The 13,696-nt window shown below is 33.6% G+C and overlaps 1 protein-coding gene across 2 annotated transcripts in view; it reads left to right on the top strand.

Moving 5' to 3' along the window:
* Positions 1-13,696, top strand: part of CSMD3 (CUB and Sushi multiple domains 3) — a 1,928,297-nt gene that overhangs the window by 1,621,879 nt on the left and 292,722 nt on the right. For both annotated transcript variants that reach the window (XM_006830658.1, XM_006830657.1), the window contains 3 exons: positions 10,568-10,681; positions 11,188-11,283; positions 12,879-13,082. In XM_006830658.1, coding sequence (XP_006830721.1) covers positions 10,568-10,681; positions 11,188-11,283; positions 12,879-13,082 — 414 coding nt within the window. The remainder of the gene's footprint in view (positions 1-10,567; positions 10,682-11,187; positions 11,284-12,878; positions 13,083-13,696) is intronic.

Genomic DNA, 13,696 nt, shown 5'->3' with positions numbered 1-13,696 from the left:
TCAGTATTGAAACTGGTTAATAGGTTCCTGGGCATTTGTATTGGCCAGTGTAACTATTTATTTGATTTTTGAGGCAGTTTTTTGAAAAAAAAAAAAAAAAAGCTTATTAAATTATGTCCATGTGAGAATATTTTCCTGACCAAAATCTGGCCTAATTGGTATTTGGCAGACATAGGCTTCCAAATGTTCAGAAAAATCTTAAGGATGATTAAGGAAAAATACTCATCTAAATTGGAATTAAGAATAAAAGCATTAATGAACTATCCTAATGCTTTAAACTTTTAATTTTGTTTTTTAATTTTAATTCTTTTAAGCATTCAATAAATTGCTTATTGTGTTTTCCTTTATTTCATTACTTTTTAAAAACTGCATTAATTTTCAGCTGTTAGGAAATGTTATTACTACCAAATTACAAATAAACTGTTGACTTGTAAAAGAATGGATATTTGCTCTTGCAACAATTAAAGAAATTTGAACTATTTTTTTCTATAAGAGGGTTTTCCATTATGTGTATATGTTTCAAATATGTTGAAATGGGAAGTTTTGAAATTTTTGTAACTAACAAATGTTTGCAAAATAGGTCAAAAGTCAGCTTTAGAGAAGCCTGAATCTAGGTATTATATTTTAATCTGAAAATCTAGTTTTTAAGTTAACAGAAGTATCACACAATGAACTGGTAACCAGAATATAAATGAGGCACTCATTTTATGCTAAACGTCTAAGGCATAATCAGATTTCTGGAGTTGCTAAGTTACTGGATATCTAACTATCATAGTCAAAACCATAGTGGTTTTTTGTTTGTTTGTTTAATTTCCTAATTATTGTAAAATAGCAATTCATATTATGATGCTTGTACATTTCCCTTCAGAGCCAGAATGATCTCATTATACTCTGTGAGCTGCAGTACTAGCTTTTCTATATAGTTTTTGCTCAGTTGGAACAGGCATCAGCATCTAGGGAGGCACAAAATTTGTAGTAAAAGATTTTAGGAAGTCCCTGAATAACTAGCATTTGATACACATTATTCTCCTTCACAAAAATGCTGTATTAGTATCATTCACTCATTGTTGATTAAGAGTTTTCTACAAAATACTGATGAAATCTTATTGTATCTATTGATGCAACTTTTACTCAAACTTTTCTCTCACTAGGTTTCATGTGGTATTAATTTTGAAAGTTCTGCCTTCTAGTCCTTTTGAGAGTAAATTTTATTCACATATTTTTTCATAAAATGTAGGTTCTAATTGAGGACCTTATTGTTGTTGTTAAGTGCTGTGGAGTCGGTTCTGACTCATAGTGACCCTGTGCAGGGTTTCAGAGGCTGTAAATCTTTACGGGAGCAGAAAGCCTCATCTTTCTCACGCGGAACAGCTGGTAGTTTCGAACTGCTGACCTTGTAGTTCGCAGCCCAATTTGTAACCACTACGCTACCAGAGCTCCTTGTAGTCATCTTTAAATAGAGAAGGCTTAAAAATCATGATATGTAAGTGGTACAATTATTCCCAATTTTAACCTTAAGACTATTTACACAATGAGTAGTAGTTTCAGAGAGCAGAGTTATGTATGTGTTACTGACTTATAAGGGGAGGATGGCTTGTTGCATACATAATATTTCTAAAATATGGTCTAAATATTGGTGAGACACAGGTATTAGGTGAAATTTGTATAAAGCTATGCATACTTTTTGATAGTTTGTATCACCAACATTGATGTTTTATGCTTTTACACATAGTCAGTGCATTCCAAACATGTCTTTGATTGGAATCTATTTTATTTTTGTTATGTTAGAAGTGCGGGTGCACATGAGTGTTTTATTGGAGAATAAAATGAAAGTTTAACAACACAGGGGTGGCTTCCCACAAATTTCTTAGCAGAACAACAAACCAACTGAATGCCTAATATAGTCACCCACAACTCCAAAGTGCATAAGAATGTATAGATTTTGCAAAAGGAGTAGCAGATGTGTTGAGATTTATATTGACATCTAGTAATACTTTCAAAGGAGCTCTGGTAGCGTAGTGGTTACGAATCGGGCTGCGAACCTTAAGGTCAGCGGTTCGAAACTACCAGCCGCTCCGCGGGAGAAAGATGAGGCTTTCTACTCCCGTAAAGATTTACACCCTCGGAAACCCTGTACAGGGTCGCTATGGGTCGGACCCGACTCGATGGCACTTAACAACAACAACAACAAGTAATACTTTCAAGTATTTTTTCTATTCCTTTTTCTTTCTAGAATTTTTTTGTGTGTGAAAATATATTACTTTTTTGTTTTATTTTGTTTTTGGATGAAGTCCAATGCACTTGCAACCAAAAGGCTTCAGATAGAGTGAACAAAACCCTACTTATCCTTGTTTTCCTTTTCCTTTGCTCATAAAGAAAGCCGGTTATTACATTTTCCTCTCCTAACTCAGAGGACTTAAAATAAAATCAGGTAGTCAGAGGATTCCATAGCCAATTTGAAGAGGTAAAACAGAATACTCTTCTAACCAATCAGTGTTAGCATTGACTCTAAATGCCTGTGATGGGAAACAGAAGGCAAGAGGGAATGTGCTAGTTTTCATCAAGATCAATGGAATTTTCAAGCTGGTTAATTTTCATATTGAATTAGCAATTTATTTCCAAAGGCTAGTTACTAGTAATAGTAACATTTATTACTATATTTTAGGCATTTTTCAAAACATTTTATAGTATAAATTCATGTATTTTTCATTACCATCCTAAGAGGTTAAGTGCTGTTATTTTCCGTATTTTATACATAAGGAGATCGAGGCACAGAAAAGTGAACAGCATGATCCATATGGTAGATCCTGGATTCAATCATAGAGAGTCTGACTCCAAAGCCTGAAAGCTTAACTTTTTATTAGGCAGTTTTCTGAAATGCCCTAATGTTATTTATAACACCAACCCTTAGTTTTGGTCATTTGAAAGCACTTGTCCAACTCCTCTGCAGATGCTAAGGGTCTTTAAATGGCTTCATTCGTTACATCATAGTGTGAAGAAAACTTGTACTTTTGTTACCTTGGTATCATAATGAATAAGTTGTGCTGCTACCTGCAAGCTCATCAGTTTGAATTCATCAGCCGCTCCATAGGAGAAAGAGGAGGCTTTCTGTTCCTGTAAAGATTTACAGCCTGGGAAACCCTATACAGGATCGCTATGAGTCACAGCCAACTCATTGGCATATAGCAGCAGCAGAAGCAGCATCTAGCTACTAATCCTTGGTGCACGAACATTTATATGCTTAGCTGTTTACTGAAAAGTTGGCAGTTGAAATACACTTAGAGGTACCTTGGAAGAAAGTCCGTGCCTTTCTGAAAAATAAAGGCCATTGTAAACCCTATGAGTAGACTTTTTTTACTATGAGGTACCAGAAGTAGCAATGATTTTGGCGTTTGCTTTGTTGTTGTTATTGTTGTTCGTTTTTGTGACTATTGGAACCAGAACTATCAGTAACTTAAGAGATCTGTTGCTTTGTCTGTGCTCATTAAATATACATCCCTTGACATCAAAGCAATATTAAATCTGACCTGAATTCACCACGACCTTAGACATTTTAACTTGAACTATTTACCACTTTCCACAGGGATGCTTAGGTCTGTTGGTTTGGCCAAGGCCCAGTCTGATTCCGAAAGCTTCTCTTCTCATACTAGGTTTTCATTGATATTCCCTTAGAATTATTTCCTTCTAAGAGAAAATGACAAAACAAAATTGAAAGTCTTTTTATTTGCATAAATTCAATTTTCATTTTTAATCTAATAACTCCAATCCTGATCAGTGAATAACTGTAATCCTGTCCATGTTTGTTTTATTATCCTCATTTAAAGTGAATTCATTACTAAATCATTGAGCCAGTGTGCAATCTACAAGCTAGTTATTTCAATGGCACAAGGATTAGATGTGACTTCCAAAAGTTTCTCACTTACTTAAGCAGAGGTGGAACATTTTATTAATATTCCAGAGTAAAATGCAGTGGTGAGGAGAGCTCTAACTTCTTTGTTCTACTAATTCGTATTCTAAGCAAATGTACATTCCTCTTTTCACTAGCCCACTTTGAGTGGGTTCTCTCATGCTCTAGAGACCCACTGCACTGTTTTTCACAATAATACTTTTAGGGTGCCTGGCACTTTTTACCCACTAATGCTCAGAGTTTTCTTTTAGACTCTGCAGTCACTCTCTCATCACTGATTGATTTACATTTGCGGTGCCTTGCCTGAGTATACAGGAGCTCTGGTAGCGTAGCGGTTACGAGTCGGGCAGCAGTTTTGAACTACCAGCTGCTCCGCGGGAGAAAGATGAGGCTTTCTACTCCCGTAAGGATTTACACCCTTGGAAACCCTGTACAGAGTCGCTATGGGTCGGAACCGACTCGACGGCACTTAACAACAACAACAACAACCTGAGTATACAGAATAAGTCACACAAGTTAACTGAATGTTACTAAAGGAGAAATAATATGATAGCATCTGGTGTGTTGCTCTTGTGTACATTATACTCATAGTGACCCTAGGAAACTCAGTGGGCAATTCTACTCTGACATACACAGGATCGCTATGAGTCGAAGCTGACTGCAAAGGCACACAACCACCATGCATGCCCAACACCAGTCTTTAGGAAAGCTGATCTCTGGGTCTTTTCTCATGCTGATGGGTTCAAACTGCTTACCTTGGAGTCCTGGTGTGGCAACTGTAAGATAAGCATTGGACAGCTAACCACAAAGTTGGCCATTCAGTCCCACCAATCACTCCTTGGAAACCCTACACAAGGCCACTAATAAGTCCGAACCAACTAACAGTATTTAACATCAACCATCTTTCAGTTAGCAGATTAGCACTTAACCACTGTGTCACCAGAGATGTAGTTTGATGTATAATTGTTATGTGCTGTGGAGTCGGTTCTGACTCATAGTGACCCTGTACAGGATTTCTGAGGCTGTAAATCTTTACGGAAGCAGAAAGCCTCATCTTTCTCCCATAGAACAGTTGGTAGTTTAAAACTACTGACCCTGAGGTTAGCTGCCCAATTCGTTACCATGACGCTACCAGAGTTCCTTCGGAATCAAGTATTTATTGAAATTTAGCAATATAAAAATGTATACCATGCAAACTTTCTCCACAAATGGACACCTGACACTGTGTTGGTTTAGATTGATAGATTAGATCTAGAAAATATTGGATTCACTGTATAGATTGGATTTCAAAAAGACCTTGCTTTATGTACAAAGAAGAGGGACAGATGCAATGGCTTATCGTGTTCAGAGTTTGTTTTGCCGGGTGTAATATTAGGGCAGAATTTTATAGTTGGGATAAAGATCCTTAGAAATGTGATATAAATTAGAGGAAAGCAGGTGATTTCCGTGATAAATATGTCAACTTTTAAAAAAATGCATTTTAGATTTTCCTTAAGTGTTGCCCATTAGAGATTGTTGGAGGACTTGTTTGAAAAAATAGATTTAAATGATCAACATAGTGATTGTTTGCATATAAAATGTCCTCAAAATACATGATTATGGGTTTTAAATTAATTTAATTGTTTTTGTGGGCTGTCAGTCAGTGTCAGCTCCTAACAACCCCGTACAGGATCTCCAAGTATAGCTGGTGGTTTTGAATTGGCAGCTTTGTGGTTAGTATGGTTAGCAGCCCAGTGCTTATTCTACAGTGCCACACCAGGGCCCAGTTTGTTGTTGCTGTGGTGGTTAAGTGCCCTGGAGTCGATTTAACTCATAGTGACACTACATAGGATTTCCAAGGAGCAGTGGGTGGGTTTGCACCACTAACCCTTCAGTTAATAGTCCAGTTACTATCCAACAGTGCCACATCGGGGCCTAATTAGCTACTCGAAATTATTTTCATAGGTATAGAAAATGTGAACTGTCACCTGAATGATCAGATCTGATTACTAGACCCTGTCTGCCTTGATCATCTTTTAACCCCATCATTTAGCTCAGTTCCTGGTACATCAGAGTAGAATCAATTAAATATTGATTGACTTGCTAAACTATACTCTAGAAAAAACATATTCAAAATAGGAGGCTCAGAGTTAGTTTTAGACATAATATTATGTAATATTCATAGTTTTATTTTTAGGGATAATTAACATGTTTATTACTAGGTTTTTATTTCCTTTGTTGTTGTTAAATGCAGTCAAGTCGGTTCCAACTCAGTTTCCCTGTATAGTGCTTCTGAGAAGCAGGTGCTGAGCTTGAACCATCAACTTTGTGGTTGTTAGTCCAGTTTTAATGCTACAGTGCCACATACATGCAGCTAATTATTTCTTTAAAAATGGATTTTCATTAATTATATAAATCTCCAAAAGTAGTTTCTGAAAAAAAACAACAAAACAGTTTAACATCTTTCATATTTAGCACTGTAGGATAAGCCTTAGACTCATAACTGCAGGTGGCTTTTCAAACTCACCAGAAGCTTCTCAAAACCCTGTACAGGGTCATAAAGAGTCAGAACCTACTCAATGGCACTTAAAAGTATGTTTACAGAAGCAAAACCAAAAAGGAGCAACAACAAAAAAAGCAAGAAAACATTTAAAGTATTTTCAAAAGTAACAGCTTGTGTTTAATAGGCTGAGAGCAAATCAGTTTTGATATTTACATGCAAATCTCAAGAGTAAAACAAGAGTTCTAGTAACTTAAAGGCTCCTTTCGCTGTTAGACTCAAGGTCAGCAGTTCAAAACTACCAGTGGTTCTGGAAGTTAAAGATGAGGGTTTCTGCCCCAGTAGAGATATACAGCCTTGGAAACCCTGTACAGGGTCACTATGAGCTGGAATCCACTCTAGAGCACACAACCACCACCAATCATGAGAAAAAAGTATGAGAAGGCAGTTATTATTTTTTTTAATGATAAAATAAGAATCATGTACCTACCCCAGTTTTTCCATTTTTTCCTTAAACATGCAAATGAGATGCAACTCCGTGTCTGCATTTGGAAAGGAAGAGTGGTTGTTAGTCACAATGGCATAATCAGTCCAGGGGTTATTCTAGAGATAAAAGAGTGTTACAGATATTAGGCTAAGGTATTAGAATCTAAGTTAGTACTAAAAACTTTTTTTTTTTTTTTTTACATAAAGAGAGCATAACCATGACTCTCACAATTCTTTTATTTTAAAAAGCATATAAAAGTTTTTTTTATTTAACTCAATTATTGAGGAACTCAGTAAAATGGTACCATGTGGTTCAAATGAGAATTCAAATAATCATAGACATATAGGTTGTTGTTGTTGAGTGCTGTCAAGTCAGGTCTGACTCCTAACTCTTCTTATAGGGTTTCCAAGGAGCAGTAGGTGAGTTAGAACTGCCAACCTTGTGTTATAATTGACCTGGCAGTCCAGTGCTTATCCTACATCACCACACCAGAACTCCTGCTAGGTTGATAAAATAGAAAGCTGAGAAAGCTGTATACTTAGATAAGGAGCTCTGGTAGCGTAGTGGTTACGAATCGGGCTGTGAACCTTAAGGTCAGCGTTCGAAACTACCAGCTGTTCCGCGGGAGAAAGATGAGGCTTTCTGCTCCCGTAAAGCCTCGGAAACCCTGCACAGGGTCGCTATGAGTCGGAACCCACTCCACGGCACATAACAACAACAACAACATACTTAGGTGAAGAATAATGATTGAAAATAGATGCAAAACAAGTCAGTTCACCAATCATCCTTTGCATTCCACCACAACCCCCATAGACTCAAGAATGTATAGTTTTATTACTTTAGAGGTTGCTTGTAAATGGAACAGTTTGCTTGAGAATTTGACTTGCTTCCTAATGAATTCTTGAGATCTTTAGCCAGAAAAATTAAAGGAAGTTGAGTTTTAATTTTTCTTAATGCATTTCCAGAAGGGAATCTAGAAAGACTCCTTATCTTCCAAGAGCCTTGTTGAAAATGTAATTGATTTAGCAAAACTCCTGTGATCAGACTAATGTGATTTTTTTTTATTTTTTTGGTGATACTTAGCGTAGTGCTTATGAATCGAGCTGTGAACCGCAAAGTCAGCAGTTCGAAACTACTAGCTGCTCCGTGGGAGAAAGATGAGGCGTTCTGCTCCCGTAAAGATTAACAGCCTCGGAAACCCTGTGCAGGGTCGCTATGAGTCGGAATCGACTCCACGGCACATCACAACAAAAACAACTTAGTTAGGCAAGGGCAAAATGTGCCTGGAAACAGCACCCTTTTAAGGCATATTTAGAATCAAATCATCTAACTACTAATCTAAACAAATGCAAAAACAAAAATGAAAGCTTTCTTGGTAGATTTCTAATTTCACTTTTTTGCAACATTTTTTAAATAACTTGAGATTTGGACTAAATTTTGGATTTTTTTAAATGCCTGAATTTAGTCAGTTACTTCATATGACTTGTAAATCATTAAAACAATTCACCATATCTATCCTGATTAGTGGAAACAAATTTATTTTACTGTGCTGTAGGATAAACACTGGACTGTAGAGCACAACGTTGGTAGTTCACATTCACCAGCTGCTCCTTGGAAATCCTATACTGGATCACTATGAGTTGGAAATGAATCCACGACATTTATCAACTAATAAAAAGGAAATATTTTAAGGAGGCTTATTATTAATTTTATATTTAATTTTAGGAATTGTTTGAAGCAGCGACTATGTATTTACTAATGTTCACGTTCCTTTACTTCACAAAGAACTCGACTGATTTCATCAACTTATTTTAGCAGGCCAAAAAATTTAATGTTGTTTTGTTCATATTATTACATGTATACTTATATTCATACACAAAATTCAACATGTTTCATGTAAATTAGTTTATTTTCATAGAGATCATGTGAGGATTTCCATAAGTTTGATTAAAGATAGAAAGCATGAAGAAATTTAATAAATATATATTCATGAAAGGTATAGTTAACATAAAGGAAACAAAAATCCTCAAAATGGAATCAATAAACATCATGATAAACTAAGAAAATATTCAAGTAAAATTCTTTTACTTGGATCTAGAATCAACACTCATGAAAGCATCAGTCCAGAAATCAAAGGTCATATTGCTTTGGTCACATCTGCTACAAAAGATATCTCTCAAGTGTTAAAAAGCAAAGATGTCACCTTGAGAACTAAAGTGACTTTACTCAAGTCATAGTATTTTCAGACCCCTCATATTCATGCTTATAATGAAGATTGAAGAAGAATTAATGCATTTGAATTATGATATTGGTGAAGATTGTTGAATACACCATGGATGCTAGAAGAGTGAAGAAATATGTCTTGAATGAAGTATAGCTAGACTACTTCTTAGAAGCAAGAATATACTTTGAGCTTGTTATCAGAAGGGACCAATCCCTGGTGAAGGACCCCATTCTTGGTAAATTAGAGGGAGGGTCCTCAATTAGATGAATTAACACAGTGGCTGTAACAATGGTCTCAAACATAGCAAGGATTATGAGGATGATGCGGAAGTTGGTAGGCCAGGCTGTGTTTCATTTTGTTGTGCATTTGTTGTCTGTCGGGTTGTTGTGAGTCAGAACTGACTTGATGGAACCCAACGACAGCAGTAATGTGTAGATTAAGTAAAGTAATGTGATTTGATTTATAGAAGTTACTACCTTTTGAATTATTAAACCTTAAAAAAATAGTGATACTATTTTAAACTCCACAATTTCTCAGTTCAATGAAATATATTAAGGATACATTTTATTAACCATTTCATTATTTTTCAAAACATATAAAAATTCTGAAGAATTCTGTTCTGGAATAGATTCATTATTTAAAGTTGCAGGTGTGTCGAAACATTTGCAGTTTTGCCTAGTTTCTAAACATAAATTTAGCATTTAATTAAAGGACAAGTACAAAATGAAGTAAAAAGTAATACTTTTACTTACTAAAATGTTTTTGCTAACTATTCCAGGACTGTAAACAACTAGTTAGTTTATACAAAAGGGTAAAAATTTGGTAGTATTTCATAATTTCTCAGCTGTAGAAGAATCAAATAATATTTGAGGGTCAAAAGATTCATAACAAATATTTAGAAATAATTTTTAACCGAAATCTGCATTAAACAGTATGCCTGAGCACTATCTTGCTGATATTTACTAATGTCAGCAATTATTAATAGTGGAATGCATTTTATAAGTAATAAAATTATTACCTAAATTAAAATTTTGTCTAGCTCATCTAAAAGAGGAGAAAAAAAAATAAAAAAATAGAAGAGAGTCACAAAGTGAAAAGAACCAAACAACCAATGAGAAAAACAAAAAAGTGGCTACTATAAAGCATTAATCACCAACTTTATCATTTCTGATCTCAATTAAATGTGAAACCCATTCAATTTGCTTTTAAAAAATCATCTCAAAATTTTACTGTCTTTAGGCTAGGGTCATTACTTTTATGACCTGAATTACATACATCAGGGATATTAACCAATTGGCACTTACCACTTTTTATTTAGAAGTAGGCGAAAAAAAGCTTATTATTATATTGTAATACTTTGTTCTCTCTCTCCTCCTCTTTCTATTTATTTTGTTTTGTTTTGTTTTTTGTTTTCATCTATTTTTTGGATGGTTGGTGATTTGTTTGCTTCTCCTGGTTCCTGTTGATCAGTGGTGTTTGGCCAGTTTGTATTTTTCCAGACATCACTCCACGATGTTGTTGAGGTGTATGATGGGCCAACTCAGCAAACTTCTCTGTTATCTTCCCTCTCAGGATCCCATTCAGGTATCCTTTAATAGAACTGCCATGCCTCAATTATTGATTAAAGACTGCCTTTGGTTAGTGTTTTAGTGAAAGTTGAGATTTATTTTATCCATAGTAGAATAAAATTAAATTGAAAATAGAATCACTTTTTTAATATTTTTTAAGAAGACATGCACAATTAATAGTAACTCAAAAAACTTGAGAAATCAACCATTTTCTGGAAATGTAATTACCAAGTAAATATAAAATTTAATCTCTTAGTCTATAATGTTTAATGTAATATAAAATATTTAAGGACTCCTTAAACAATGAGGCAATGTATTTCAAAATGTAATTAAAGTCTTTTGGTAAAAAGGTTACACTTGAAGCAGAACCCATAGAGAATATGTTGTTAGTGGTAGGATATTGTAAAGTAATTTTGATAGAACAGTTCAATGCTTTCAAATGATAGTATAAATAAAAATAGTTTGTTAGGTTTACTGAATGAAAATTATTTATGATATCTTAGTGTTTGTTTTGTTGAGTAGGAGAATCACTTCCACTGAGTTCAGGTAATCAGATCACAATTCGATTTACTTCAGTTGGACCAATAACAGCTAAGGGATTTCACTTTGTTTATCAAGGTAAGTGACCCTGTAGCCTAGAAACACACTAAGGAATGATTTTAGTTTCCGTGCTATGTTCAGAGTTATTGAATAATAAGATCCTCATAACCATGTAGGAGAGATAAAAGTGTTTTGTTTGTTTGTTTGTTTGTTTGTTTGTTTGTTTGTTTGAATTAGTTTTACTCTGTCTCCTCCATCATTAGAACTCTGTCACTTGGATCAAAGTAAAAAAGGTCTCTCTTCTACCATCATCATCCTCAATTTAAATGTATGCTTCCCCTACCCCTTCCTCCAATATATTGTTCCCTAAACATCTATTTTCTTTCTGACAATTCTTCACTCTCTCTAAATGCTCATTTTTTTCTTTAGCCTAGCAGTATAAATAAAAAGTGTACAGATGTGTTCGCTGATATAATTAGGTATGCCCAGGAAATGATTACTGCATTATAAAGTTATACTTTCTAATTCTTTCAGGAAAATTCAAATTTTTATCAGTTATTGAAGATCTCTGTTTAATGTAAAGTACAGTTTTTACTAGCCTTTACAATCTCCCACAAAGACATCAAATAATATTACTTGAACTATTTTGTTTGAGTTAGGTATGATCACCTATTACATGTGTCTTGAATTTTATTTCTAATATTTTTATAAATATTTATACTTTTAGATTGATTGTTAAGTCCTTTTTTCCCATTTACAAGTTGAATATTAAATTATATTATACTATTTTATTTTTAGTAGTATTTTCCTTGTATGCAACTTCAAGTTTTGTGAGTTTAAAAGGCACTATAACAAATGAAGTTATTTTTAAGTAAGTTTCATAAGATCAATAAATGTATTTGGAATTCATCATATCATTTTGGGCTATTGTCAGTCTCTTTATTCCCATCTGTATGTGTTTTAAAAAGAAAAAAAACATCCTGTTATCATTCTATTTTACTAAATATATATATATATATCTCATAATTGAAGGACATACCTATAAGACCTATACACAATTTCAAATTTGATATTACTTAATTATTAAAGTAAAAAGTCTATTGTTGTTAATCTGTCTATGACTTATATTTTCTTTGTTATATTAACCAACAACAAGCATGGTTTGAAAAACTAAATTGTGAACTTTCCATTAAATTAATTATGTGCTGTGTTTACTCTTTAAATCTGTTTTAAGGAACAATACTGAAAAAAAAATTAACTCTTGTAGCATGACACATTTATTTTTGTATTAGGTATTCTAGTTTAAAAAATTTAAAAAGTGTATATCTCAGCTTTCATCTCATAGACAGAAATATCAAACTCTCAAATTATGTTGTTATACTAATTAAGTTCCTAGAACAAAAGATAGAAAGAGCATACTAGATGTTGTTTTAAGGATTAAATCTAAAGTGTTGCAAAATGAGTAATCCTGATGATAATAACAATATTTTATTTATTCTAAATACTATTTTATTCTGTATAAATCTTAAAATGTTTAGATAGTAAGAATTCAAAACATTAAATCAAGTTCTGACAAAAAGTGAAGATTTCTTTGATTTGTTTAAATCATTACATTTTAAAATTTGTATTTTTTACCAAATATGAAATTAAAATCAACAATTATTTGTGTGCAGCTGTTCCTAGAACAAGTTCTACACAATGCAGTTCGGTACCTGAACCAAGATTTGGAAGAAGGATTGGCAATGAATTTGCAGTTGGTTCATTAGTTCTTTTTGAATGTAGCCCAGGCTATATTCTCCATGGATCCATAGCAATTAGATGTGATACAGTGCCCAATTCTTTGGCCCAATGGAATGATTCCTTACCTACCTGTATTGGTGAGTAAATACATTTAAATGTTTTCAGATTATACATATTTATTATCAGAATTACTTACATTGCATCTCAATTATTTCATCTCTAGTATATGTATAAATTTAGTAATTTATTAGTTAAGGCTGTATCTACATACTATAGATTAAAGATTTGAAGCAAGTAATGAAAAAAATCTTTGTGGAATTAACTGATAATTTACTGACAGTGATTTTTCTTGCTAAAACTATACATATCTATTTTCAGTAACACAAAGAGTTTGGACGTAACCAATATGGGACTATTAGATTTTCATTTTTTAAAGTTTATGCAAAATTTAGATGCCTTTTTGTATAGAATTCATTTTTTTTTCACCACGTGTTTTTGTATGTGTGTTGATAAAATTTTGTTTATAGTTTCCCAAATTTGAATTTCCTATAATTGTCACCTGTCACCAAATATTCTTTTGATTTACAAAAATGTAAACTTGGGCTCTAGCTCCAGAGGTGGGCAATCTAAGGTCTATGGACCAAATCAGGCCCTGGTCTGCTTTTTTTTTTTTTTTTTTTATTGTTTTATTCTGAATTATGTGATAGTTTACATGGGAGAACATTAGTTTTACATTCATCCTATCATATAT

The sequence above is a fragment of the Chrysochloris asiatica genome, unplaced genomic scaffold, assembly GCF_000296735.1.
Source record: "Chrysochloris asiatica unplaced genomic scaffold, ChrAsi1.0 scaffold00001, whole genome shotgun sequence".
Lineage (NCBI taxonomy): Eukaryota > Metazoa > Chordata > Mammalia > Afrosoricida > Chrysochloridae > Chrysochloris > Chrysochloris asiatica.
This window is presented reverse-complemented; position numbering and strand designations above follow the sequence as displayed.